The sequence below is a fragment of the Oncorhynchus mykiss genome, chromosome 30 (genome assembly GCF_013265735.2).
Source record: "Oncorhynchus mykiss isolate Arlee chromosome 30, USDA_OmykA_1.1, whole genome shotgun sequence".
Classification (NCBI taxonomy): domain Eukaryota; kingdom Metazoa; phylum Chordata; class Actinopteri; order Salmoniformes; family Salmonidae; genus Oncorhynchus; species Oncorhynchus mykiss.
This window is the reverse complement of record NC_050570.1, coordinates 44,993,639-45,020,491: the sequence shown is the minus strand read 5'-3', so window position 1 is coordinate 45,020,491 and position 26,853 is coordinate 44,993,639. Positions and strand designations below refer to the sequence as shown.

The 26,853-nt window shown below is 41.6% G+C and overlaps 2 protein-coding genes across 2 annotated transcripts in view; both read left to right on the top strand.

Annotated features, from left to right (window-relative positions):
• Window positions 1–2,652: 2,652 nt before the first annotated feature.
• Window positions 2,653–11,021, top strand: tmg2 (Transmembrane gamma-carboxyglutamic acid protein 2). Its single transcript, NM_001165242.1, is given in 7 exon segments — window positions 2,653–2,786; window positions 3,252–3,356; window positions 6,896–7,059; window positions 7,218–7,251; window positions 7,435–7,561; window positions 7,960–8,103; window positions 10,331–11,021. Coding segments are annotated over 6 exon segments (627 nt in total). The 5' UTR covers window positions 2,653–2,786; window positions 3,252–3,271; the 3' UTR covers window positions 10,404–11,021.
• Window positions 11,022–17,222: 6,201 nt separating this feature from the next.
• The window catches only part of LOC110521015 (proline-rich protein 12), a 52,767-nt gene continuing 43,136 nt past the window's right edge, over window positions 17,223–26,853 (top strand). The window contains 4 exon segments of the mRNA XM_036968946.1: window positions 17,223–17,501; window positions 25,207–25,361; window positions 25,623–25,784; window positions 25,925–26,853. Coding sequence (XP_036824841.1) covers window positions 17,419–17,501; window positions 25,207–25,361; window positions 25,623–25,784; window positions 25,925–26,853 — 1,329 coding nt within the window. The 5' untranslated portion in view covers window positions 17,223–17,418.

Genomic DNA, 26,853 nt, shown 5'->3' with positions numbered 1-26,853 from the left:
TGGACATGACACAGGCTCTGTGACCACAACTGTGACCACAACATCACATGCAATAACTTTTTTACTTCGCACAATCTGGGACAGGAGCTCCTCAAGAGGAATCTGACGATGGGAGGAACAGTACGCAAAAATAACCCAGAGCTCCCACCTCAGCTCTTGAATACATGGAACAGGCCTATCAATTCCTCTAAGTTTGTGTTCACGGCCGACACTTCCCTAGTGTCCTACTTGCCAAAGAAAGGCAAAAATGTGGTACTCATGAGTACCCTGCATAGGGATGGGAGAATCTATAGCCAGAAACATCAGAAATGTGGGGTTATATCCTTCCTGTTTGGCCCTGTCCGGGGGTGTCCTCAGATAGGGCCACAGTGTCTCCTGACCCCTCCTGTCTCAGCCTCCAGTATTTATGCTGCAGTAGTTTGTGTCGGGGGGCTAGGGTCAGTTTGTTGTATCTGGAGTATTTCTCCTGTCCTATTCGGTGTCCTGTGTGAATTTAAGTGTGCTCTCTCTAATTCTCTCTTTCTCTCTTTCTCTCTCTCGGAGGACCTGAGCCCTAGGACCATGCCTCAGGACTACCTGCCATGATGACTCCTTGCTGTCCCCAGTCCACCTGGCCGTGCTGCTGCTCCAGTTTCAACTGTTCTGCCTTATTATTATTGGACCATGCTGGTCATTTATGAACATTTGAACATCTTGGCCGTGTTCTGTTATAATCTCCACCCGGCACAGCCAGAAGAGGACTGGCCACCCCACATAGCCTGGTTCCTCTCTAGGTTTCTTCCTAGGTTTTGGCCTTTTCTAGGGAGTTTTTCCTAGCCACCGTGCTTATACACCTGCATTGCTTGCTGTTTGGGGTTTTAGGCTGGGTTTCTGTACAGCACTTTGAGATATCAGCTGATGTACGAAGGGCTATATAAATACATTTGAGTGAGTGAGTGATGTTTGTAAAATTCCTGAACTTAAGTGATTTCATCATTCTAGATTGCAGCTGGTAGCAACAAGAAGAAGCGATGCGATGTTTGTCCACCCATGTCTTGATTATAAGTGAGTTTTGTTTACAATTACAAGCAAAGTGATCTGAGGTAAATGTGAGCAGAGGTAAATGGCAAATATTAACCATGTATGCTGTCTATATTGTTTGTAATTGATGTCAACATCTAAGTATGAAGTATTGTTATGTAAATTGTTATGGCTGTATTGATTTAAATACCCAATAATATTGTGGGTCTATCTGACCCGTGAACATTGGGTGAACACAAAAACATGAACATCACAAGGATTAAAAAATATTCTGCATAGAGGTCTACCTGGGGTTGGGGGACTGCCACATGAGGGCAGAACAATACCAAATTCCACTGCCCTAAGGGTTATCTCTTTTCCCATCATACCTATGAATGGATGATAAGACTCCTGTTTCAAATTTAGTTATAGGCGACAAGGGCAACCAAAAAAATTGGAATGGTGACATTTGCGCGATCGGTTTTCTATCACTCATTTCCACGTCACGTCAATGATATCATGTCAACGTGTGGGGCTGTGGGTCAACTAACCTTGTCGGAGTGGGCGCCCTGATTCTAGTTTGTGAGCTAGGCAGGCTACTGCCTAGGCAGGTCTCCCACTCAGAAGTATGAGATGGGGAGGGGGCAGGTCTCCCCACTGGAAGCCTGAGGTAAGGGGCTATGAAATAGCGCACCTCTAACTTGGTAGAGGACTAATGCAATTAGTAAAATCAGTCACACTACGAAATGCTACCAAATAAACCACAATTCATTCATAATACTGTGAATATATAGTTTCACAGACATATTGTTGCATTTTTTCTGGTTTGTGCGAAATGTAACGGATGTGAAACGGCAAGCGTAGTTAGCGGTGGTGCGCGCTAAATAGCGTTTCAATCGGTGACGTTACTTGCTCTGAGACCTTGAAGTAGTGGTTCCCCTTGCTCGGCTTTTGTGGAGCGATGGGTAACGATGCTTCGTGGGTCACTGGTTCGCGCCCGGGTATGGGCGAGGGGACGGTCTAAAGTTATACACGGAATCGTTAAGAATAATATAAAACCAGTCTGCACACCACCAAGGTGAATTGGTTTAGTCTTGACTTAGTTTAGTTGACAGTGTTGGGGGATGGAAACAAATTTGTTTCTATTTGTCTTTGTTACTTCTTTTTTTGTCTTATTTTTGTATAAATATTTATATTTATATCGTTTTAAATGTTAGGACTATTTATTTGTGTTGTTCCAAATGACTGAATAAAAATTACAGGTAGTGCAGAATGGTGCTTTTTTTGTTGTTGTGAGGGGGGGCGCTTAAGGAGGGGTTCGCCCAGGGAGCCATACAAGCTAGAACCGCCACTGACCAAGGTTCACAGATTCCTCACTTTGGCCCCCCACTCTGTGGCTATAGCATAGTATCGAATGTCGTTATAGTAGTAAACATAACAAATCTCTACTTATTTTCTGTCAATTAAAACGTTAAAGTAAACGTGACAGCAACTGTTTGGATATGGAAATTAATATCCTTGTTGATCTCTCTTCCTCTCTTTCACACACAATTTCAGGAAACTCCCCCTTTCTGCCCTCACACCCCCATGACCATAGGGTATGTTGTAAAACGGGTATGTCATGTGACGTTATAGGCAGGGTGTTTGTCTAACAGGTACATTTGTGTAGATATTGTATCTGTCGTAAATTAGCCTAGTAATGGTCTAAATTAAGGAAAGCCTGGGTGAGCGAGTTGAAAATAGAGGATTAAATATTCGTTTCGAAGCGAAAACACCGAAGACACAAGGTAAGGATAATATTTTCTCGTTAACGAATTACGATCAATTATTTTCGACCAAAATCATTGGGCAGGCATCACTGACCAATTGTTTATTATCGATATAACTATAGCTATGATAATTAATTATTGTTAATTGTGCTTTCTCTTTTCTCAATGCAACCGAACAAATATTTTGTTTAAGATAGAAAAATAAAAATGTAAATGTATTTCTTTATTTTCCTTATTATTTATAAGACAGTAGGCCTACGATACGCTACAATGTAGGTATTTGTTCCTATGTGATTCAATTTTGTTACATGTCGAAACATTCTAAAAGTAGCTTTTGTTTCGTTTCAACCTCCGCCTCAAGAGGGCGAAACAGTCGTTTTTTTTATGTGTGGGTGCTTTTTTTACATGAGAAAATCACTGAATAATGTTTTGAGTATGGCGTATTTAATTAGAGAAATAATGAATAAATACATTTTGTTGCAGTTGTGTCTCCTGCTTGAAAAATGCCAGGTTTGGCAGAGATATGTATTGGCATGCTGTCGCTGGTCCCCCTGGCTCGGGCCAGAGTTGTCTACAACCACAACGAAGGTAAACACACATCTGTTCAGTCGTGGTGTGTGGGTAAAATCACTGGAGAAGCCAAGCCAGGGAAGAAAAAGCCATATTACTACCTATGTGTTGTGATAATTGTGTTGTTTGCTCTATAACCTGTTAGTTCATATGCTTGCCACTGTAATATATAGGCCCAAGGCCGAGACAAGGAGACAGACACAGTGGCAGAATAAATTCAACCACACCTTTGTTTCATCACAAACCCGGAGAGCAACCTCTGTCTGATGAAGTCCACAAAGCATATTGCATGTAACAAACAGTTACATGACCTACATCATTGTCAAGCAAGTTACTACTAAACAGCTATTGATTTAGAACCACGGACAGTTACCGCAAGTTGCAAAGAAAACAGGAGCTGCCTTCACTATTCCAGCACTATTTCAACTTCAACAGTTCAACATCATCAAATCACCTATGCTTAGTCCAATACAGTGAAAACTAAAATATAACAAAAACGATTTAGTTCAATCAACGTACGCTAAATATGATGTGTCTGGCTGGCTGTAGAAAAAACATGTTGAATCACCCTACTTGTTGAGAAATGCTATCCTCCTCTCTTTGATGCTGACAAAACTGTATATGACTGTCATACAGTACACACTTTTAGTTTTTGTTGTCCTAGGCTACCTGGCTAAAATGCTTGCTCGCTAACTTCCTTTCATGGGCAACGATGAGCCAGCTAATTAACATTAGCCTACTACATCTAGCTACATATTGAACTTCCATCCTCTCAGGCCAGGGGCACAATGTATGAATTTCTGGTTGGATCAGAATCTTTGTTATAATCATTGGCCAGTACGGAGAATTAAGTGAAACCACATGTCTAAATCCCAATCTCCATCCATGAGTAATTTAGGAAAGGGGCAATTAGCTAGCAATTAGCTGTCAGTGATTGGTGTGAAGCCAAATCCAAACTGGCTTCCCTTGACACTTGACACTCTTTTTGTGCGCCAGGACCATTCACAGTAGGGCTCACTCAGTTTAGCTCAACGCTGATCTGCTATTATTTTAGACTTTTTTTTTTTCAAGGGTGGCCAAATGTTCGCTTCCCTTGCATGGCTTCCCATGCATTCAGTGCTATGAGCGGCAACAATGTCTTACTCTTTTTGACCAGACAGAATCAGATAGATACAGAGACAACGGGGTGCCGTCTTGGATGCTTTCTCCGATGACATACATTCAGCCTCTTCTTGCAAATTGAAGGAAAATTATGAAACACAGAGAGACTAAAGATAAACTATTTAATGTTATGTTTGGAGGCAGGTTTACCCCCTCCTTTTTCACCCTACTTCATGTACGGTCATATTGGGCCAGTGGTTCCCAAACTGTGAGGCCTTAACTTCTTATGGCTGGGGGCAGTATTGAGTAGCTTGGATGAATAAGGTGCCCAGAGTAAACAGCCTGCTACTCAGTCCCAGAAGCTAGATATATAATATGCATATTTGTATATTTATATCAGTATATTTAGATAGAAAACACTGAAGTTTCTAAAACTGTTTGAATGATGTCTGTGAGTATAACAGAACTCATATGGCAGGCAAAAACCTGAGGAAAAAATCCAACCAGGAAGTGGGAAATCTGAGGTTTGTAGGTTTTCAACTCTTGGCCTATCGAATACACAGTGGGATATTGGTCATATTGCACTTCCTAAGGCTTCCACTAGATGTCAACAGTCTTTAGAACCTTGTTTGATGCTTCTACTGTGAAGTGGGGGCAAATGAGAGGGGAACGAGTCAGGGCTCTGGCAGAGTGCCATGAGCTGACCACGCTTGTTCACATGAGAGCGAGATCTGTTCCATTGCATTTCTACAGACAAAGGAATTCTCAGGTTGGAACATTATTGAAGATTTATGTTAAAAACATCCTAAATATTGATTATATACATCGTTTGACATGTTCCTACGGACTGTAAAGGAACTTTTTTACTTTTCATCTGCTGCTAGTGAACGCGCGTTATGAATTTTGATTTGTGAACTGAACGCGCTAACAAAAGGAGGTATTTGGACATAAATTATGGACATTATCGAACTGGGATTCCTGGGAGTACATTCTGATGAAGATCATCAAAGGTAAGTGAATATTTATAATGCTATTTCTGACTTCTGTTGACTCCAACATGGCGGATATCTGTTTGGGTTGTTTTGGTCTCTGAGCGCCGTACTCAGATTATTGCATGGTGTGCTTTTTCTATTTTTTTCCATTTAAAAAAAAATCTGACACAGCGGTTGCATTAAGGAGAAGTGTATCTATAATTCCGTGCATAATAGTTGTATCTTTTATCAATGTTTATTATGAGTATTTCTGTAAATTGATGTGGCTCTCTGCAAAATCACCGGATGTTTTGGAACTACTGAACGTAACGCGCCAATGTAAACAGATTTTTTTATATAAATATGAACTTTATCGAACAAAGCATACATGTATTGTGTAACATGAAGTCCTATGAGTGTCATCTGATGAAGATCATCAATGGTTAGTGATTCATTTTATCAATATTTCTGCTTTTTGTGACTCCTCTCTTTGGCTGGAAAAAAGGCTGTGTTTTTCTGTGACTTGGCTCTGACCTAACATAATCGTTTGGTTTGCCTTCGCTGTAAAGCCTTTTTGAAATCTGAGACTGTAGTGGGATTAACAAGAAGTGTATCTTTAAAATGGTGTAAAATACTTCTATGTTTGAGGAATTTTAATTATGGGATTTCTGTTGTTTTGAATTTGGCGCCCTGCACTTTCACTGGCTGTTGTCATATCGATCCCGTTAGCAGGATCTCAGCCCAAAGAACTCAGTTGGGCTTTTAACTTACTCTTGAAAGTTGTAATAGTAGAATGCACAATGTGCAATTTCGTGATTGGATAGTGAATCAGTTTTCCTCTTGTCATTGCAGACCTTTAGAGAGCTATTTATAGATTTTTTTTTTAGCGCGTTGATTTTGTTGTAATGTTTTAGTCACTCAATTATCACATGAACAGACAAGACATGGCAAACTATGTAGAATTGCAGGAAATCTGCTTTGAAATGGCAAAATGTGTTCTCCACCACATGGCAAAATGTGAAGAATTGCTGTTTTAAAAAATCACCACCCCATGGGAAAGTTTATAGAATTGCAGGAAGTAAGTTTGAAACTTGCAAAATTCTCTCCTCCAAGAGGGGTGTGACCAGTTTGTGTCATGGACAGTGTAGGGGAGGGGTGTCCCCAAAGATAGAAAGGGGACTGAGTGAAAAAGTTTGGGAACCACTGTGTCGGGCAATTGTTCTTTTGCTTCACTTTTTCTATTTATATCTGATTGTGAGGTTATCCATTCAATACTGACTTTTGTCTGTCGAAGTCAGACTTATGATCAATGATTGCTAGTGTGTGTGTGTGTGTGTGTGAAAGAGGCTCCGTCTCTATCTCTGATTATATCAACCTCAATCTCATGACCACCAATATCCTCTCTCTCTCTCGGTCTGTCTGTCTTATTCCCTCTCTGTCTCTCGCACGCTGTCTGTCTCTCTGTTTCTCATTTTCTGGGTCCAGTGTTCCTGGGACAACAGTCTGCGTCCTCGTACCTGTCTCGCTCGCTGCTCTGGAACAAATGGGACCTGGAGCTGGTGACGCCAGGCAGCCTTGAGAGGGAGTGCATGGAGGAGGTGTGCACCTACGAGGAGGCCAGGGAGGTGTTTGAGGACACAACCAAAACGGTGAGGGAAGGGGGCAGTGAATGTGGTGGTACCTTTCATGAAAGTCTGTTGGAAATGATGGATTATTTACACACATTAAGAATACTGTAAGCTTGTTCAATTAATTGACTAATCGGATACTAGAAATTTACTTGGAATTAATTTTCTATTATCCCCAGAATGTATTTTGGGACACATATACCAGCAGTCACAGTAAGACCTTTTTTTTGGGGGGGTATTTAGGAAATCTATACTAAGTCAATATTGACATTTACTTTCTCACAACTGTCCTCATGTTTCTCTATGGATGATGCTAGTGTTGTGGATTATAATCGCACAGGCTGTAATCTTAATATAATGTACATTGCAAATATATTTATTGTGTTGTTTTTTTAGACACGGCGCCCAGAGTGGATGTGTCGGGTCTAGTGGCAGGGATCTTGGCTATTCTAGTGTCTGCTGTCATAGCCACGGTGCTGGGCTGCTACTGTTACAAGAACAAGGCTGGTAGAATGGCAGGCAGGTAAGATTGAGTGTGTGTGTTGTGTCTATGTATGTTAGTGTGTCGATCTTAGAGTGTAAGTATGTACACTATAGCCTAAAGCATCTACTGCCTGGTTGCCCTACCTGTCAGCAAATTTAAAATTATAAAGTAGGCCTATGTAATCCCTGGTATCCCTACATAGTAGCAACATATGGTAAAGTACATTTGTCTTATTATTTTTTAATTACAGTAGCCTACATGAGGTATTAGCAACATGATAACATAGGTCTATGTAATCCCGGATAGCCCTACCTAGCAGCAACATTATTTCAGAAATAAGCAATGGACCCTGAGTCTTCCCATATTTTGTCTTGTGTGTGGCCAACATTACTTGTGTGTAGCCTAACCTAGTATTACTTTTATGTCATCTGTTTCAGTGGTCCAGTGAGGATGATTTTGGATGGCCAGCCTGCCCCAGAGACAGTGCCTCTCGCTGGGATCATCGCCCCAGGACTGCCCTCCTATGGCGAAGCCCTGAACCGCAGTGGGCAGCATGACGCACCCCCGCCACCTTACTCTGGGTAGGCGTGTGTGTGTGTATCACAGGAGGTTGGTGGCACCTTAATTGGGGAGGATGGGCTCGTGGTAATGGATGGAACAGAATGAGTTGAATGGTATCAAACACATGGTTCCTATGTGTTTGATGCCATTCCATTTACAGCCATTATTGAGCCATCCTCCTTTTGGCAAGTCGGTTAGGACATCTACTTTGTGCATGACACAAGTAATTGACCAAATTTGAGTCAATTGGAGGTGTACCTGTGGATGTATTTCAAGGCCTACCTTCAAACTCAGTGCCTCTTTGCTTGACATCATGGGAAAATCCAAAAAATCAGCCAAGACCTCAGGAAAAACAATTGTAGACCTCCACAAGTCTGGTTCATCCTTGGGAGCAATTTCCAAATGGCTGAAGGTACCACGTTCATCTGTACAAACAATAGTACGCAAGTATAAACACCATGGGACCACGCAGCCTACAAACCGCTCAAGAAGGAGACGAGTTCTGTCTCCTAGAGATGAACGTACTTTGGTGCGAAAAGTGGAAATCAACCCCAGAAAAACAGCAAAGGACCTTGTGAAGATGCTAGAGGAAACATGTACAAGAGTATCTATATCCAGTGTAAAACGAGTCCTATATAACCTGAAAGGCCTCTCAGCAAGGAAGAAGCCACTGCTCCAAAACCGCCATAAAAAAGCCAGACTATGGTTTGCAACTGCACATTGGGAAAAACATCGTACTTTTTGGAGAACTGTCCTCTGGTCTGATGAAACAAAATTAGAACTGTTTGGCCATAATGACCATCATTACTTTAGGAGGAAAAGGGGGAGGCTTGCAAGCCGAAGAACACCATCCCAACCGTGAAGCACGGGGGTGGCAGCATCATGTTGTGGGAGTGATTTGCTGCAGGAGGGACTGATGCAATGTAGATGGCATCATGAGGAACACAAATTATGTGGATACATTGAAGCAACATCTCAAGACATCAGTCAGGAAGTTAAAGCTTGGTTGCAAATGGGTCTTCCAAATGGACAATGACCCCAAGCATACTTCCAAAGTTGTGGCAAAATGGCTTAAGGACAACAAAGTCAAGGTATTGGAGTGGCCATCGCAAAGCCCTGACCTCAATCCCATAGAAAATTTGTGGGCAGAACTGAAAAATCGTGTGAGCAAGGAGGTCTACAAACCTGGCTCAGTTACACCAGCTCTGTCAGGAGGAATGGGCCAAAATTCACCCAACTTATTGTGGGAAGCTTGTGGTAGGCAACCCAAAACGTTTGACCCAAGTTAAACAATTTAAAGGCAATGCTACCAAATACTAATTGAGTGTATGTAAACATCTGACCCACTGGGAATGTGATGAAAGAAATAAAAGCTTAAATAAATCATCCTCTCCTAATTATTCTGACACTTAACATTCTTAAAATAAAGTGGTGATCCTAACTGACCTAAGACAGGGAATGTTTACTAGGATTAAATGTCAGCAATTGTGAAAAATTGAGTTTAAATGTATTTGGCTAAGGTGTATGTAAACTTCCGACTTAAACTATGGTAGAACATACAGTTGACGAATGTGTACTGTGCGTAAATGTATTCCAGCTTTCTGTACTAGTTGTAATATGCATGTCCGTCCACTGTGTGTGTCTGTCTGTCTCAGTGGTGGAAAAAGTACTAAAATATCATACTTTCATAAAAGTAAAGAAAGTCACCCAGTAAAATACTACTTTCATAAAAGTCTAAAAGTCTGTTGAATATACTAAAGTATCAAAAGTATATGGAATTGCTAAAATGTACTTAAGTATCAAAAGTTAATGTATAAATCATTTCAAATTCCTTATATTAAGCAAACCAGACTGCACCATTTACATTTTTTTAATTGACAGATAGCCAGGGACACACTACAACACTCAGACATAATTTACAAACTAAGCATGTGTGTTTAGTGAGTCTGCCAGGTCAGAGGCAGTAGGGATGACCTGGGATGTTCTCTTGATAAGTGGACCATTTCCTATTAAAATGTAATGAGTACAATTTGGGTTTCAGGGAAATGTATGGAGTAAAAAGTACATTATTTTCATTAGGAATGTAGTGAAGTAAAAGTTGCCAAAAATATAAATAGTAAAGTACAGATACCCCAAAACACTACTTAAGTAGTCATTTAAAGTATTTTTACTTAAGTACTTTACATCACTGGTCTGTCTGTGCATGTTTCATTCATATCATTATTTTTCTCTCTCTTTTTTACACAGGGGGGTGCCATCAGAACCTCCTGACCCAGTTGACAATACTGGGATTATTGCTAATACTGAGGACACTGAGTGAAAAGGAGGGATGGACATTTTAAAAAGGGGCATTCAGGAAGTGTGTGTGTGTGTGTTACAAGCTTCTTCAGTTGGAGATCTGGACAGTTATAAGTGAGCACAGCTGTGAACATTTCCATTTCAATTCCTGTGAGTTGTTGAAATAGACATGGTATATGTCCATATAATAGGCGAGCATTTCAATCCCTGTACTGATTGAAATTGGGATGTAATTGACACAGTTCTAGTTTTTAGGACTTTTTTTTTATTCAGGGGAAGAGGGGAGTTCATCGGGGCAAGGCTGAAGGATGTTATAGAATAGAGAAATTAAGATTACCTGTGAGAAAGAGAAGCAATCCCTTGAAAGTTACATATCTTGAAAACTTGATTGCTGACAGTCACCAAATGTTTTGCTTATGTCAACAATGGACTAATGAAACAAAAAATAGTTTTGGGGTGGAATTTCCTTTAATATGTATAAACTAGCAGCTGGTACTGTATTTAGGTCAACATGTTGCCTAATGTTTGTCTTATCTCAGTTGTTTTTATCTGAATTGTTACATGACAGACCACTCTGAACTTGTTTATATTTATACACATTTCTTGTTAAAAATATTTTTATAAAATGTTTTGCACCCTGGCCCACTGGTCAATCAGTCATCAAGACTCCATGGATGCACGTTTTCAAGGTTTTAAAATATGCCCGGGTGTTAGAAGTGAAAGTCATCCAAAAGTAATCGGATTATGTTACTACTTTTGCATAATCCAAAAGTTTCCGTTACTGATTACTTAATTTTTTATATAACTGCAATCAGTAACGGATTACATTTTTTTAAGTAATCTGCCCACCCTGCATATATCTGCACTCATCAAAAATAAATGTATCTTGCATTGCTCCCAAATGTACCCTTTTTCTCCCTGGTTGAGAATTGGCCTGTGCTAGAGAATGGTCTCTGTGTATATGACTAAAGGCTTTACATGGTCAATCTGCATCTGAGGTGGCTGTAAAGCATTTACTGCGCAGACATCTTGTGTTTAGCTGAACTATCGTGAAGGAATTTGTCAAGAAAGTTGAGTTGGTGTTTATACAGGACCTCCCGCCCCCACATACCGTCAACCAATCATGTCAATGCGGAGCAATACAGAGTCCTCTGCTTTGTTTCACAATTTGAGGCGCACGGCGATGCGATTCAGAGCTTGATTTGGCCTCTGCATTCCTCTTATTGCTCCGCAATTGCGTCACACCCGCCATACGAAACCTCCGACCACACTCATGATCAAGCATAAATGGTTTTTAAACAAGAGTCGGAGTAGCAGACAGACTACGTGTGTGTGTGTGTGTGTGTGTGCGCGCGCACTGGAGAGGGAGAAAAAGTGAGTGAGTGGGGGAGTGTGCTAACGAGCGATCCAACCAGCCGCTCTCAAAAATGGCGTCTTCAGAAGAAAAAGACGTGAAACCCTGACATCAAGATTCTAGTACGGCCGCGAAACCACTCTTCAATTCTATCTGGTCTATTTCTGATTGGTTTTACAAAAGAACGCGAGCACTACTACAATATATTTTGATGTGCGGTACGAATATTGTAGTCGTCGAAGTAAGAAGGCCCGCCTACTTGACCAATCAGATGAGGGAGTGTGATGAACGCGTATGCCGGTTTACTATTCGTGGGAAAAGACCAATCAGAATAGGGAGTGTGATGACGCGTATGCTGACCGGCTTGCAGGGGCAGACGAGAGAGATGCATTTATGCCGCGTTCATGTAGTAGTCGGAACTAGGAAACTGACATTTCCGACTTGCTAACTGGTTGTAAGTTATACACGTCCCGCGTTCAACGAATCATCAAGTCGGAAATTTGAGTTTCCTAGTTCCGACTAGTAATTGAACAGAGCACCATTTTATCAAGTTATCCATCAATGGTTTCTTTATTTATTAGCTATAATAAAACCAACCGTTCTAAATGCAAACTGGTAATTGGATGTCTTTTTCAAACTCAGTTACTTGTCTTAACCCAAAATAGGTTTACTCCAATATCTGCATTGTTTTTAAAATGGCATGTTGACACCTTGATTTTACATTTTATTTTCAAAAGTCACAAGTAAAACGTAATTTCATAGAAATGTTCACAGAATTGTTTTTATTTTAAATGTGTTACTTTATTTGGCATCTATGAACTTACTATAGTTGTTTATTTAACTTAACAGTACACCTATTTGGTATTTTGTACCCATTTCAGTACAAAGGCTCTTCAAGTTATGGAAGGTGGCAAAACATTTAATAATAATTATGATTAATTGGACTTACAGTGGCAAAAAAAGTATGTGAACCCTTTGGAATTACCTGGATTTCTGCATAAATTTGACTAAATTTAATCTGATCTTCATCTGTCACAACAGTAGACAAACACCGTCAGCTTAACTAAAAACGCACAAATTATTGTATTTTTTTGTCTATATTGAATACATAATTTATACATTCACAGTGTGAGATTTTGATAATAGCTGCCCCGCCCCATAAAAAACACATTGTTTATAAATTGAGAAATTTCAGCACTGTTGCTACTCTTCCTAGGAGTGCAAAGATGACTGCAAGAGCACATAGCAGAATGCTTAATGAGGTTAAGAAGAATCCTAGAGTGTCAGCAAAAGATTATAGAAATCTCTGGAAGATGCTAACATCTCTGTTGATGAGTCTACAATACGTAAAACACTAAACAAGAATGGTGTTCATGGGAGGACACCATGGAAGAAGCTACTGCTGTCCAAAAAAAACAACATTGCTGCCCGTCTAAGGTTCGCAACAGAGCACCTGGATGTTCCACAGCGCTACTGGCAACAAAATATTCTGTGGACAGATTAAACTAAAGTTGTGTTGTTTGGAAGGAACACACAACACTATGTGTGGAGAAAAAAAGGAACAGCACACCAACATTAACATCAAAACCTCATCCCAACTATTGTAGTGGGAGCATCTTGGTTTGGGGCTGCTTTGCTGCCTCAGGGCCTGGACAGCTTGCTTGCTATCATCGACTGAAAAATGAATTCCCAAGTTTATCAAGACATTTTGCAGGAGAATGTAAGTCTATCTGTCCGCCAATTGAAGCTAAACAGAAGTTAGGTGATGGAACAGGACAACAACCCAAAAGACAGAAGTAAATCAACAACAAAATGGCTTGAACAGAAGAAAATACGCCTTCTGGAGTGGCCCAGTCAGTTCTGACCTCAAGCCGATTGAGATGCCTTGAGAGCGGTTCACACCAGACATCCCAAGAATATTGTGGAACTGAAACAGTTTTGTAAAGAGGGATGGTCCAAAATTCCTCTTGACCATTGTGCAGGTCTGATCCACAACTACAGAAAACATTTCAAATCAAATGTATTTGTCACATACACATGGTTAGCAGATGGTAATGCGAGTGTAGCGAAATGCTTGTGCTTCTAGTTCCGAACATGCAGTAATATCTAACAAGTTATCTAACCTAACAATTTCACAACAACTACCTTATACACACAAGTGTAAAGGAATGAATAAGAATATGCACATAAAAATATATGAATGAGTGATGGCCGAACGGCATAGGCAAGATGCAGTAGATGGTATACAGTACAGTATATACATATGAGATAATTAATGTAGGGTATGTAAACATTATATAAAGTGGCATTGTTTAAAGTGGCTAGTGATACATTTATCACATCAAGATGCAGGAGATGGTATATAGTACAGTATATACATATGAGATGAGTAATGTAGGGTATGTAAACATTATATAAAGTGGCATTGTTTAAAGTGGCTAGCGATACATTTATTACATCAATTTCTCCATTATTAAAGTGAGTGAGTTGAGTCAATATGTTGGCAGCAGCCACTCAATGTTAGTGATGGCTGTTTAACAGTCTGATGGCCTTGAGATAGAAGCTGTTTTTCAGCCTCTCGGTCCCCGCTTGGATGCACCTGTACTGACATCGCCTTCTGGGTGATAGCGGGGTGAACAGGCAGTGGCTCGGGTGGTTGTTGTCCTTGATGATCTTTTTGGCCTTCCTGTGACATCGGGTGGTGTAGGTGTCCTGGAGGGCAGGTAGTTTGCCTCCGGTGATGCGTTGTGCAGACCTCTGGAGAGCCTTACGGTTATGGGCAGAGCAGTTGCCGTACCAGGCGGTGATACAGCCCGACAGGATGCTCTCGATTGTGCATCTGTAGAAGTTTGAGTATTTTTGGTGACAAGCCACATTTCTTCAGCCTCCTGAGGTTGAAGAGGCGCTATTGCGCCTTCTTCACCACGCTGTCTGTGTGGGTGGACCATTTCAGTTTGTCCGTGATGTGTACGCCGAGGAACTTAACTTTCCACCCTCTCCACTACTGTCCCGTCGATGTGGATAGGGGGCTGCTCCCTCTGCTGTTTCCTGAAGTCCACGATTATCTCCTTTGTTTAGTTGACATTGAGTGTGAGGTTATTTTCCTGTAACCACACTCCGAGGGCCCTCACCTCCTCCCTGTAGGCCGTCTCGTCGTTGTTGGTAATCAAGCCTACCACATTTGAGGTTATTGCTGCCAAAGGAGGGTCAACCTGTTACTAAATCCAAGGGTTCACATACTTTTTCCAACTTGCACTGTGTGTTCAATAAAGACATGAACAATTATAATTGTTTGTGTCTTATTAGTTTTAAGCAGATTGTGTTTGTCTATTGTTATGACCAATTTATGCAGACATCCAGGTATTTTTTTAATTTAACTAGGCAAGTCAGTTAAGAACAAATTATTATTTACAATGACAGCCTAGGAATAGTGGGTTAGCTGCCTTGTTCAGGGGCAGAACAACAGATTTGTACCTTGTCAGCTCAGGGATTCGATCTAGCAACCTTTCAGTTACTGGTAACTCTAAAGGGTTCACATACTTTTTCTTCCCACTGTACATGGCACTTTTTTAGACATCCAAAGCTCTTTACAGTGTAAGGGGAAACTTACGACCCTAACCCCACTTACATTGCCTTCAGAAAGTATTAATACCCCTTGACTATTATTTTTACCTATCTACTAACAGGTGCCCTTCTTTGCGAAGCTTTGGAAAACATCCCTGGTCTTTGGTTGAATTTGTGTTTGAAATTCACTGCTCGACAGAGTGACCTTACAGATAATTGTATGTGTGTGGTACAGAGATGAGGTAGTCATTTAAAAATGATGCTAAACACTATTATTGCATACAGCGTGAGCCCATGCAACTTATTACGTGACTTGTTAGGCACATTTTCACTCCTCAGCTTATTTAGTCTTGCCATAATAAAGGGGTTGAATAGTTATTGACTCAAGACATTTCAGCTTTTCATTATTAATTAATTAGTCAAATAAATTGTTTAAAAAAAATCATAATTCCACGTTGACATTATGAGGTATTGTGTGTAGGCCAGTGACACAACATCTACATTTAAACCACTTTCAATTCAGTCTGTAACACAACAAAATGTGGAAAAGTCAAGAGGAGTGAATACTTTCTAAAGGCACTGTACACATCTACATTTAAACCACTTTCAATTCAGTCTGTAACACAACAAAATGTGGAAAAGTCAAGAGGAGTGAATACTTTCTAAAGGCACTGTACACATCTACATTTAAACCACTTTCAATTCAGTCTGTAACACAACAAAATGTGGAAAAGTCAAGAGGAGTGAATACTTTCTGTCTGTCTTTCCCCTGGTGGCATTCATACGTCTTTGTGCTCACAACTTCAAGTTGGGAGACTTTTACTCTCCCAACTGAGTTTTTTTCCCTGCCAAAGGCTGTGCATCTGTTGAAGGTCAATAATATGATATATTACTATTAGAATGAAAGGCTTGTAGGGAAACTAACAACATTGCTCCATCAAATCGGTTGTGATCCAGGCTGTATCACAAACGGCCATGATTGGGAGTCCCACAGGACTGCGCACAATTGGCCCAGCGGGTTTGGCCCTGGGTAGGCCTTCACTGTAAATAAGAATTTGCCTAGTTAAATTTAAAAAAAAAAAAGAATAATAGAATAACTTATCTGTGCTTGGAATGGAATACTTTATGCTTGCTAGCTAGCTCATTTGAGATGAGAATTAAAATACATTTAAAAAGGCCAATTGACCCTTTTGCCCAAAACTTTTGTCCTTTCTCAATGTTATGAATTTGAGTGATGTTGTGCATTTAGATATTTGGTCGTCACACTCCCTCATCTGATTGGTCGGGTGGGCGGGCCTTCTGAGCCGGTTAGAGATTATCCAATCGCTGATTACTTTGTTTTGTACAACACCCCTGGCAGTCTCCGACTGAAGTATGTAGCGAACATAGAGCAGCCAAGTAATTCAGTTTGATTCGTCAGGCAACCACGCGGGATACGAGTGTATTACCGTCTGGGAACATCAATCATAGACAATAGTGCAGATCTAGCGCCCACTATCGGCTGCCTAGGCTACCAATATTGGGGAGGGGGTGTGTGTAAATGCATTTTGGAGAGGGAACTGGCAAGCCAAAATATAAACAATAGACACTGTTGCTATAATTGAATCGCCCCCTTTTATTTATTTTTTAGAAATGCAATACTTCCACAACGTAGGGGACCGGGGATGGTAAGAGAGCGTGCTTCAGTCTAGAGTGATAAATGGGCACCAAATATTTTGATTTGCACAGACTGGTTTAGACTACGCGCTAGCATCAGCTGAATCGCTGGTTGTGCCTAGAAGGACAATAGACATTGAAATATATATAGCGGGCTGAAGAGGGGAGGGAAGGAAGAAACCGGATTTTTGTGGTGGTGGTGGTTGGTGTGACCCCCCATCCACCCCCTCCTCCCCTCTCTTTTATCCTCCATATCCCCCTCCTCCTTCTCCTCCCCTCCATTCCTCTCCCCCTCCGTGCTGGTCGCAGTCTTGAGGACTTGCTAGTGAATCGGGAGAAATAAACAGACACTGAGCAGAGGGGAAAAAGGATACAGGGAGAGATAGCGTGCGAGAATTTAAGACATCTCCTCCCTCCCCTACCCCTCACTATCTCTCCATCTTCATCCCTCGTCTTTTCTTTAATGGAAAGAAATTATCCTGGTACAGGGTTCGGTGATTTGGGCGCTGGTACGGGATGGAGTTACGAGAGATCGGCCAAGGCAAGGTAAGCATTTGTACCCGTACATGTGCGCCCTCATACATAGGATGCATACATATGCTTGGCTTGCTGTAACAATGCCCATGCCGATAGAGGCAATGCAATCCGTGCTCCCTCTATCGTTCCGTTCATATATATATAGATTACATTGTTTGCAAGCGCCAGGTAGGCTATAGCAAGGCTATCAGTATTGTCATTAGCAAGATGGGTGGGGGGTCTTGAAAATGCAAGGAACGCAATTGAGAGTTAATGCGTGATACGGAAGGTAGACCGAGACATAAAAAACGAGGGGGGAGAGGGGCGAAAAGAGGGGGGATGGGTTGGACTTGGGAGGATATAGCTAGCTTTAGCTGGCTAGTGTATAATCAGAAATGGAACAAACATAATGTAATGATATTTGCAGAGAGCATTTGCATTTTTCACAATATGCCATAATTATATGAATCCATACTGGGTTGTCTTTACTAATGCATTGATTGCGTAATATGTTTACAAAGCAACGGTTGGTGCTAATTAACTATACAAACCCAATGTATTTGACGATGCAACATGCAATGTTTGTAGCAAGGCTGCTGTCGGCAGTTTACTGTAGCTAGCACACTGTCTACAAATGAAATGGCCTTTATGCTAGAAATGGTGGTGCTGCAGGGTTGCTTCCCCGTCTCACATTCTCGGCAATACACTTTAGGATGAGTGAAGGCTAAATCAAATCACGATATGCAGCTATCATCAAACAATTGAATAAACACTTTCCATAACTTAGCTAATATCAGTGATCATCTAGTGACAGCTACTATACCAGTGGATTCTAAGGTATTTTAATTAACTCACTCTGTAAGCACGAGTACATTACATCCCATTATTAAAGCAGCAGCAGTTGCAGCATGGATATTAGTGCAAATCTTTTGCTGTTGGGATAACCCCTAGATAGCTTTAAGCCTCGCAATTGTATTGATGGAAACTTCGATAAGTTGGTAACGGTACACCGTGTATAATAACTCTATAACTTCACTCTCAAGTTTACGTGATAGGCGTATTATTAACAGGTGCAATGAATGATAGGTGTATTCCCTTTTTTTTGGCACCAACTGCATTTTGATTCATGTGAGAAAAACCTACTAGCTAGCCATTTTGGGGTAAAGTTAGCTAGCTTAAAGGTACAGGTAACTGTTGTCTTTGCTAGCTAGCTAACGTTAGTTGTTCATTTCAAGTTAAATGATTCGGCATATTGACTCAATGCTGCAGGTCTTTGGCAACAAAGTAAAAACACAGGAATCGATCATAAACACCAACATACGCCATTAGCTAAAACGATGGCTTGTGTGATGTTTGCTAGAACTCGCTACCCGTCTAGCTAAATCATGTTATACGGTATTGAGAGACAAGTTGGCTAACTCTAACCACCGAACGTTAGCTAGCTAACATTAACGCGTTAGCTAAGCTTACGAGCGTACTGGTAAGATATCTCAATAATCTTTCATTTCCGTTAACCGCATGAATTAAAACGGGAATGACATACAGTAAGAACATTAATAGAACGAAATGTTACAATGTTTCACATTTTGTTTCTTAAAATGCATAGTCTCTCTGTTTTAATGAATTGGGGCCTACTTACATGTCAAAGGCTACCCGGCTACGCACATTACCATTCGTCGCCGGGACAACCAAATCAATCTTGCTACAGAACGTAAGTTTCATGTAGCAACAGTGTAGCTCGCAGTAAACACCCGGTTTATTTTGATAATTTATTTTTCAAACGCAGATACTGTGAAATTCCAGATTGGCGATAAAATGTAATATGAGCACAATACCATTGCATAATGGTAGTAAGGGACATACCTCTCAAGTATTAGTCCCACAGGCAAATGTTGCATTCTGACTGAGCGTGTGCATGGAGTAATTGCTCAATTGCTGGAAGTCATAAAGCCCTAAATCGTGCCCTCTATTACAGTGTCATTCACTGGTAGTGCCATATATTATATAGTCCTTATGACGTTTTACCATGTTTTTTATTTTGGGCCTGAATACTCATTGGTTCCTCACAGATGTAAATTATTAAATCACTGCACAAACAAATTCAAATCTATAGTAATTGCTTATGCAGAATAGACGACTGTATGTAACCTTGGTAACTGACAGTGTTGAGATACATAAAATGCAGTAGGCTACATACAATGTTGTATCTTTGATGAACCAAAGGAGTATTTAGGCCCCTGCATAAAAATCATATACATGATTTATATATGACATGATTATATATATATTTAAAACACTGGTCAGCTGTTCTAGCCTAGCCAGCTGTTTTTTTATGGCTGAATCCCAGAGTCAAGGGCATCTGCAAGCCCACATGCAGATTGATGTAGTCCTGGTGTTCTTATGATGACCTCATGCTCCCTAATGTGGGATTGGCTGGCTGCCTTTTTTGCAAAAAGTTAAGGAACAGAAACTAGTACTACTTTACTGTTCTCTTACTGTTCTAGGGTAATGAACCTAACCAACTTTGGATGACAGTTACAAAATATTTTCTCTTCAGCCATATTGATTGAAGTGAATACATTTATAGAAACCTTTATTTTAATATGCAATACATATTTGAATATGTTAATTACTTGTATGAGTAATTTAATCAGTTCATTGATTGTATGAGACTGGTTGGTTACACCTAGTGTGGTATCATACATGTACATGCTTGCAGGTAGCCTTGACAACATGTTGGTAGTCTGGCCCATTGGTAGTCTGAATGATATTGTATTGTAACTACAGCAGAGTTCCAAAACAATGCCCTCTGCTGCAGTCAACTAACCATAGCAATAATACTAGTAGAATACATTTGTTTAGCTCAGAATCTCCATACCAAGCTCTTACCTGCTCTTACTAGTACCAGACATGTCTGTAGAAGACAAATATCTAGTGTATTAAACTAGTGAGCCTATTATCATCATACAACCGCCCGGACGGAACGGCAGGGTGAAATGAACTGTGGTTGATTGCGAAAGCAGTCTTAATGAAGGATTAATAGCTCCCCCTCCTTTATTTATCCCCTCTTTCACAATCTTGAGGACTGCAGCTCACTCCATTATGGTTATACGGCCTGACAGAGAGTTGGAGAGAAGGGGAGGGTGTGGGAGAAGAGACGTAGTGAGGGTGGAGGAGAGGAGAAAAGAAAGAATCAATGGTTGAATTTGGAAGAGAGGGGAGGAGATGTAGGGAGGAGTGGAGAGAAGATGACCGGTTGAAGAAGGAGAGGAGATGATGGAGAGAGAAGAAGAGTGATAAGGATAGGAAGGTGAGTTGAGGAGTCATAAGAGTAGTCTGTAGAAGGGGAGAGAAAAGATTGGGAAGAGGTGGAGAGGTTGTGCGCTCATTTGAAAAATGCATCTGAGCAGTACAAGCACTCAACTAAATACATACTATTGATTCATTTGCTCTGCCCATTGAATTCTCAATTTACATATGTTCTGGGAAAGTCGAAGTACTGCATCTGGTTCTAGTATATAGTGTCTAGTTCCAGGACTAGAGGCCGACCGATTATGATTTTTCAACGCCGATACCGATTATTGGAGGACCAAAATGACGATACTGATTAATTGGCCGATTTTTTTATTTGTAATAATGACAATTACAACAATACTGAATGAACACTTATTTTAACTTAATATAATACATCAATAAAATCAATTTAGCCCCAAATAAATAACGAAACATGTTCAATTTGGTTTAAATAATGCAAAAACAAAGCGTTGGAGAAGAAAGTAAAAGTGAAATATGTGCCATGTAAGAAAGCTAACGTTTAAGTTCCTTGCTCAGAACATGAGAACATATGAAAGCTGGTGGTTCCTTTTAACATGAGTCTTCAATATTTCCAGGTAAGAAGTTTTAGGTTGTAGTTATTATAGGAATTATAGGACTATTTCCCTCTATACCATTTGTATTTCATTAACCTTTGACTATTGGATGTTCTTATAGGCACTTTAGTATTTCCAGTGTAACAGTATAGCTTCCGTCCCTCTCTTCGCTCCTCCCTGGGCTCGAACCAGGAACACAACAGCTACCCTCGAAGCAGCGTTACCCACGCAGAGCAAGGGGAACAACCACTCCAAGGCTCAGAGCGAGTGATGTTTGAAACGCTATTACTAGCTAGCCATTTCACTTCGGTTACACCAGCCTCATCTCGGGAGTTGATAGGCTTGAAGTCATAAACAGCGCAATGCTTGACGCACAACAAAGAGCTGCTGGCAAAACGCACAAAAGTGCTGTTTGAATGAATGCTTAAGCGCCTGCTTCTGCCTACCACCGCTCAGTCAGATACTTAGATACTTGTATGCTTGTACGCTCAGTCAGATTATATGCAACGCAGGACACGCTAGATAATATCTAATAATATCATCAACCATGTGTAGTTAACTAGTGATAATGATTGATTGATTGTTTTTTATAAGATAAGTTTAATGCTAGCTAGCAAATTACCTTGGCTTACTGCATTCGCGTAACAGGCAATCTCCTTGTGGAGTGCAACGAGAGACAGGTCGTTATTGCGTTGGGCAGTTAACCCACTGTTCCTAGGCCGTCATTGAAAATAAGAATGTGTTCTTAACTGACGTGCCGAGTTGAATAAAGATTAAATAAAGGTGTCCAAAAATATTGATTTCCGATTGTTATGAAAACTTGAAATCGACCTCTAATCAGCAAATCCGATTAATCGGTCGACCTCTATCTGTCACGCCCTGGCCATAGAGAGGCTTTTTATTCTCTATTTTGGTTAGGCTAGGGTGGGCGTTCTATGTTCTTTTTTCTATGTTTTTGTATTTCTTTGTTTTTTGGCCTATGGTTCTCAATCAGGGACAGCTAGCTGTCTGTCGTTGTCTCTGATTGAGAACAATACTTAGGTAGCTCTTGCCCACATGGGTTTTGTGGGTAGTTGTTTTCTGTTTTGTGTTGCTGCACCTTACAGGACTGTTTCGATTATCATTTCTTTCTTGCACTATGTTCTTTTGGTATTTTCTCGTGTTCTGAGTTATTAAAATAACATGAACACTTACCACGCTGCGCATTGGTCCGATCCTTCATACTCCTCGTCAGAAGAGGAGGAAAATCGTTACACTATCCAGAACTATTAATTTCAATGGAACCAGTTTCTTAAACATAGAAATCCACATTTAGGGATTAGGGTTCAGTTTGATATTTTAGCATTTAGCCATAATTATTTATATTTGTTAACACATTATGAAGATTTCAATAGAATATATGGACGTGTCAAACTCAAGAATACTGAACACACTGATGGGTCATATTCAGAGAATGATTAAACCCCCCACACACACACTTTGATTCCTGAGTCAGGGAGTGGCGTACGCTAACCAAGCCGTGGTTAAACTTAGCGAGGAGGAGGAGTCAGCATCCGACACACTCAGACAGTCACCACACGTTTATCAATAAAACCACTATGGGTCTTGCCTCACCACTTTGTTGTCCAGCCATAACCACTCTTCTCTGCTGCTAGCTGTCTATGCATGTCTGGGGAACAGCATTTCCAATCAGCTAAGGTGGTTAGCCACAGAGTCACACAATTGGTTGATTGGTTGATTGGTGGCCAATCAACATCACATTACACTGAAGAGAACCAAAGGGTGATACAGCGGTTTTCTCGTTTGAGCAAAATACCATCCTCCGTCCTCTCTCCTCCGTGACCCGGAAACCGATGAGTGGTCGACGAGTGTGTAAATTCGCTTGCAGGCAAACAGAAGCATTTCGCTATACTCGCAATAACATCTGCTAAGCATATGTATGTGACCAATAAAAAGGTATTTGATTTGATGGCCTCATTTTGGCGAGGAAGCATATAGTAACTTGAGAAGTGTATCCTACCTGAATCCTTCACGGAAGAGTTTTGAAATCACCCCCCCTTTGAATCAGCTATTGTTTTATCGATGGAGAAAAGCATGCAAACATGTAAAAACAATATGCTACTTATCCTTTTATCTATAAAAGGTCTTGCACTGGCTTAATCGTTTTCATCAGTTTATACATTTAATTTGGGATTCCACCCTGTAAACTTAATTTGCCTGATGACGCGTGATTGGAGAAGGAGAGTCTCATTTCATACCAGCCATTTTCATCCATTTTCCCACTCCTCGCTGCCTCTCCTCAATTACCTTTGACCTTTTTCAAAAGGAGGCGAGAGAGGACAGAGGAGAGAGGACGCAGGAGGCGAGCAAATCTAATTGATAAAAGGCCATGGTTATCGGGCAGTTCAAAAATAGAACCACAGGACTTTAAAAGTTAACAGTTAATAATACTTTCTTTATGCATAATAGTTTTGAGTGTATTCCACATTAATGAATGAAGGAAAGAATATAATTTAAATGTAGAGACTACACTGCACTGTAGTGTGGTGATCTCATGACCATGCCCAACCTTTGATTTCTTGACTCTGTGGAGATTTTCTGTTCTCTGAGACTATGGTTGCATCCCAAATGGCACCCTATTGCATCCCAAATGGCACCCTATTCCTACATAGCGCCATACTTTTGACCAGGCCATTTAGAACACTGTCTCTATGTTTGGGTGTTGTTTTTCTCCTCTGTGCAAGTAAGTGATTGGAAGTGGGGGTGATTGTTAAAAATCTTTCTTTTCATTCAGACTTTCATTTGAATGTTGCTCCCAGTTCTATTCAGAGGCTGATATTGATGAACAATACCTTATTGAGTGTTAGGTTACCCTGTGTAAAGTGCAAGGCTCAGATTTTATATGGTGTGGGCTGGAAAGGGCGATATTGCCTGTATACAGTATGGAGTATACCCAAGTAAACAACTCTACAAGAGAGTATAGGTAGATTAGAAAGGTAATCCATCACCAAAGCCTGGGAGACTGTCAGCCGGGACCAGAATGCATTGTTGTTGTTGAGGCTTTGTGGTTAGAACAGGATTTTATCTAAAGTCGGTGCAGAGAGCCTTGCATTTGCTGATTCCTTCGCACTACTACTAAAGGACACTTTAGACATTTTTCCATTTGCCATGCCATCACCATTTTTGTTGGATGTTTACAGTTATTTGGTTGGGAAATTAACTATTTATTTGTTATTTGATAACAGGAGGTGGAAACAGTTATGGAAAATGCTGTAAGCTTTCAAAAAAGTAGCCGTATCTAGGCCTAATTGATGATGATGGGTTATCAGTAATATCCTGTACGCACAATACTTCTCTTGTCTCACTATTCGTATGCAACCCTCAAATTCAGATCTTGACCTCAAAGTCAGTTTTACTGCTTTTTTTTGTTCTTCTAGTAATCAGGGACTGAGTTAGACCTGGGACATCAGGTCGGGGGAATCAGGTTGAAAAAAAACCCAGCAGTACTCTGGACTTCGTAGAGTAAGATTTCAATAGCCCTGGTAAACAATACGAGTATCCCAATTCGTATGTATCAAGCCTGCAGCGCTTCTGGTTTTCATGATTGATTGATTGAAGAACTATGAGACAACATTACATACATTCACCCTATAATCAGAGATTGATTCCGACCTGAGACACTAAGTGAGTGGACTCTCTGGCCAATCAATTAGGCTACATTAATCAATCAATTATCTACCAAAGAGAAAAGAAAAACAGCTGTACTGCAGATCTCGATCCCAGGATTTAGATAACCCCGATATAGAAGAATAATGCATATTTTCATTATGATTCATTTTTCTCCCCTTTCTCCCTTCTTTCCTCAGCCTGGTGTATGGGAGTTCTAGGTCCTCCCATCCGGACTCAGAGCTGCTCCATCGCCAGGCTTATGGCACACCCCACCCTCTGCAGGGCTACGCAACCAATCACCATCCTGGTAGCTCTGGACAGGGCGGGGCATGGGGGGCTGGGCGGAGTCTAGGTAAGGGGCCGGGCTAATATGAACCTTGATTCAAATGTAAAATTGAGGTCTCTGCATGATGCCAAAAGGTTGTCATATAGAATGTTAGTATACCTGTTATTACAGTACAATATTGTCCTATCCTATACACAGTCAGGGAGAATGTACATTTTTCTCTCTATCAAAGTATTTTTGTTTAGATTAGACTTTTGTTTAGATGAGTCACTTTAAACAGAAAAATGTGGGTGGTTGAGTAAATGCTTTTGTGTCTATGTTCTCTAGGCTTATCTGGGCTGTTTGATACTGGGCTACACCATGCCAGTCCCTCTGGTCCAGACCCATCTGTCATGAACTTGATTTCAGCACTAGAGTCCCAGGGTCGGCAGCCACCCCCCTCAGCCTCCTCTCTCCTCTCCCAGTTCCGAACACCCTCCTGGCAGACTGGTGAGTGCAGGAGCCAGTCATGAGTAATGCTCAAGTACAACTCGAGTCGTGTTCATCATTTTTTAAGTGTTATGAAGGACAGCAGCACATTTCTAATAATCTCTGTTACTTGTCTTTTTCTCTATCTCCATTTTCCATAGCGATGCACACTCAGCCAGAGCTCTTCATCGGGTCTGGCTCCTTCCCCTCCTCCTCCCTCTCGGCCTACCAGCACCCAGCCTCCTTTTCCGGGCGGTCCTTCCCTGGCTCCTCGCTCTCCCTCCAGGACTCCCCCACCTTCAGCCCCACGTCCAACGGCCTCCTGTCCCCCCACGACCCCCTGCTGCACATCAAGACACCCTCCCAGTCCAGCCTGGGCTTCGACCGCCTACTCTCCTCGCAGGGCGCCGCCTACCGAGGGTCGCAGGACCCCACAGGCCCGCCGCAAACCTCCTCCTCGTCAGGCCGCCACCTACCCCCTCCCCAGTTTAACCTGCTGTCCTCCCAGCTCCAGGACCAGTCCTCCCAGTTGTACAATGCCTCTGTGTTCTCATCGGCACCAGGCCCCCCGCCACCCCAGGAAAGGGCCATCCCACGGCAGGACAGCGTGATCAAGCACTACCAGCGCTCCTCTCCGGCTCAGTCGCAGCTCTCCTCCTCAGCCCCCCATCCCCTGCAGCACTACCTCAGCTGTGGGGCATCGGGGTACCAGCAGATTTCCCACCACCGGCATGGAGGGGTGTCCTGCAGTCCGCTGGGGGAGCAGAGCCCTTCAGCAGACCCCAAACCCTCCCCCCGTTCAGACCAAGTGTACCGCCCCATCATCCAGACCCCGTACACCTCCTCCGCCGCCTCCTCGTCAGGGTCAGGTGGAGGTCTAGGGAAAGGGGCTAAGAACTCCAGTTCCAGTAGTGGCTACTCCTCCTCGGGCTCCTCGTCGTCCCGAACTCCCCACACCCCACCCTCAGCCTCCTCCACCTCCTCGTCCTCCTCAAACCCCAACCCTAACCCTTCCTCCAGCTCTTCGTCTGCCCCCTCCAGACAGCAGCCCCCAACTCAGTCGGCGCCCCCCCCCCCCCCCAGTCTCATC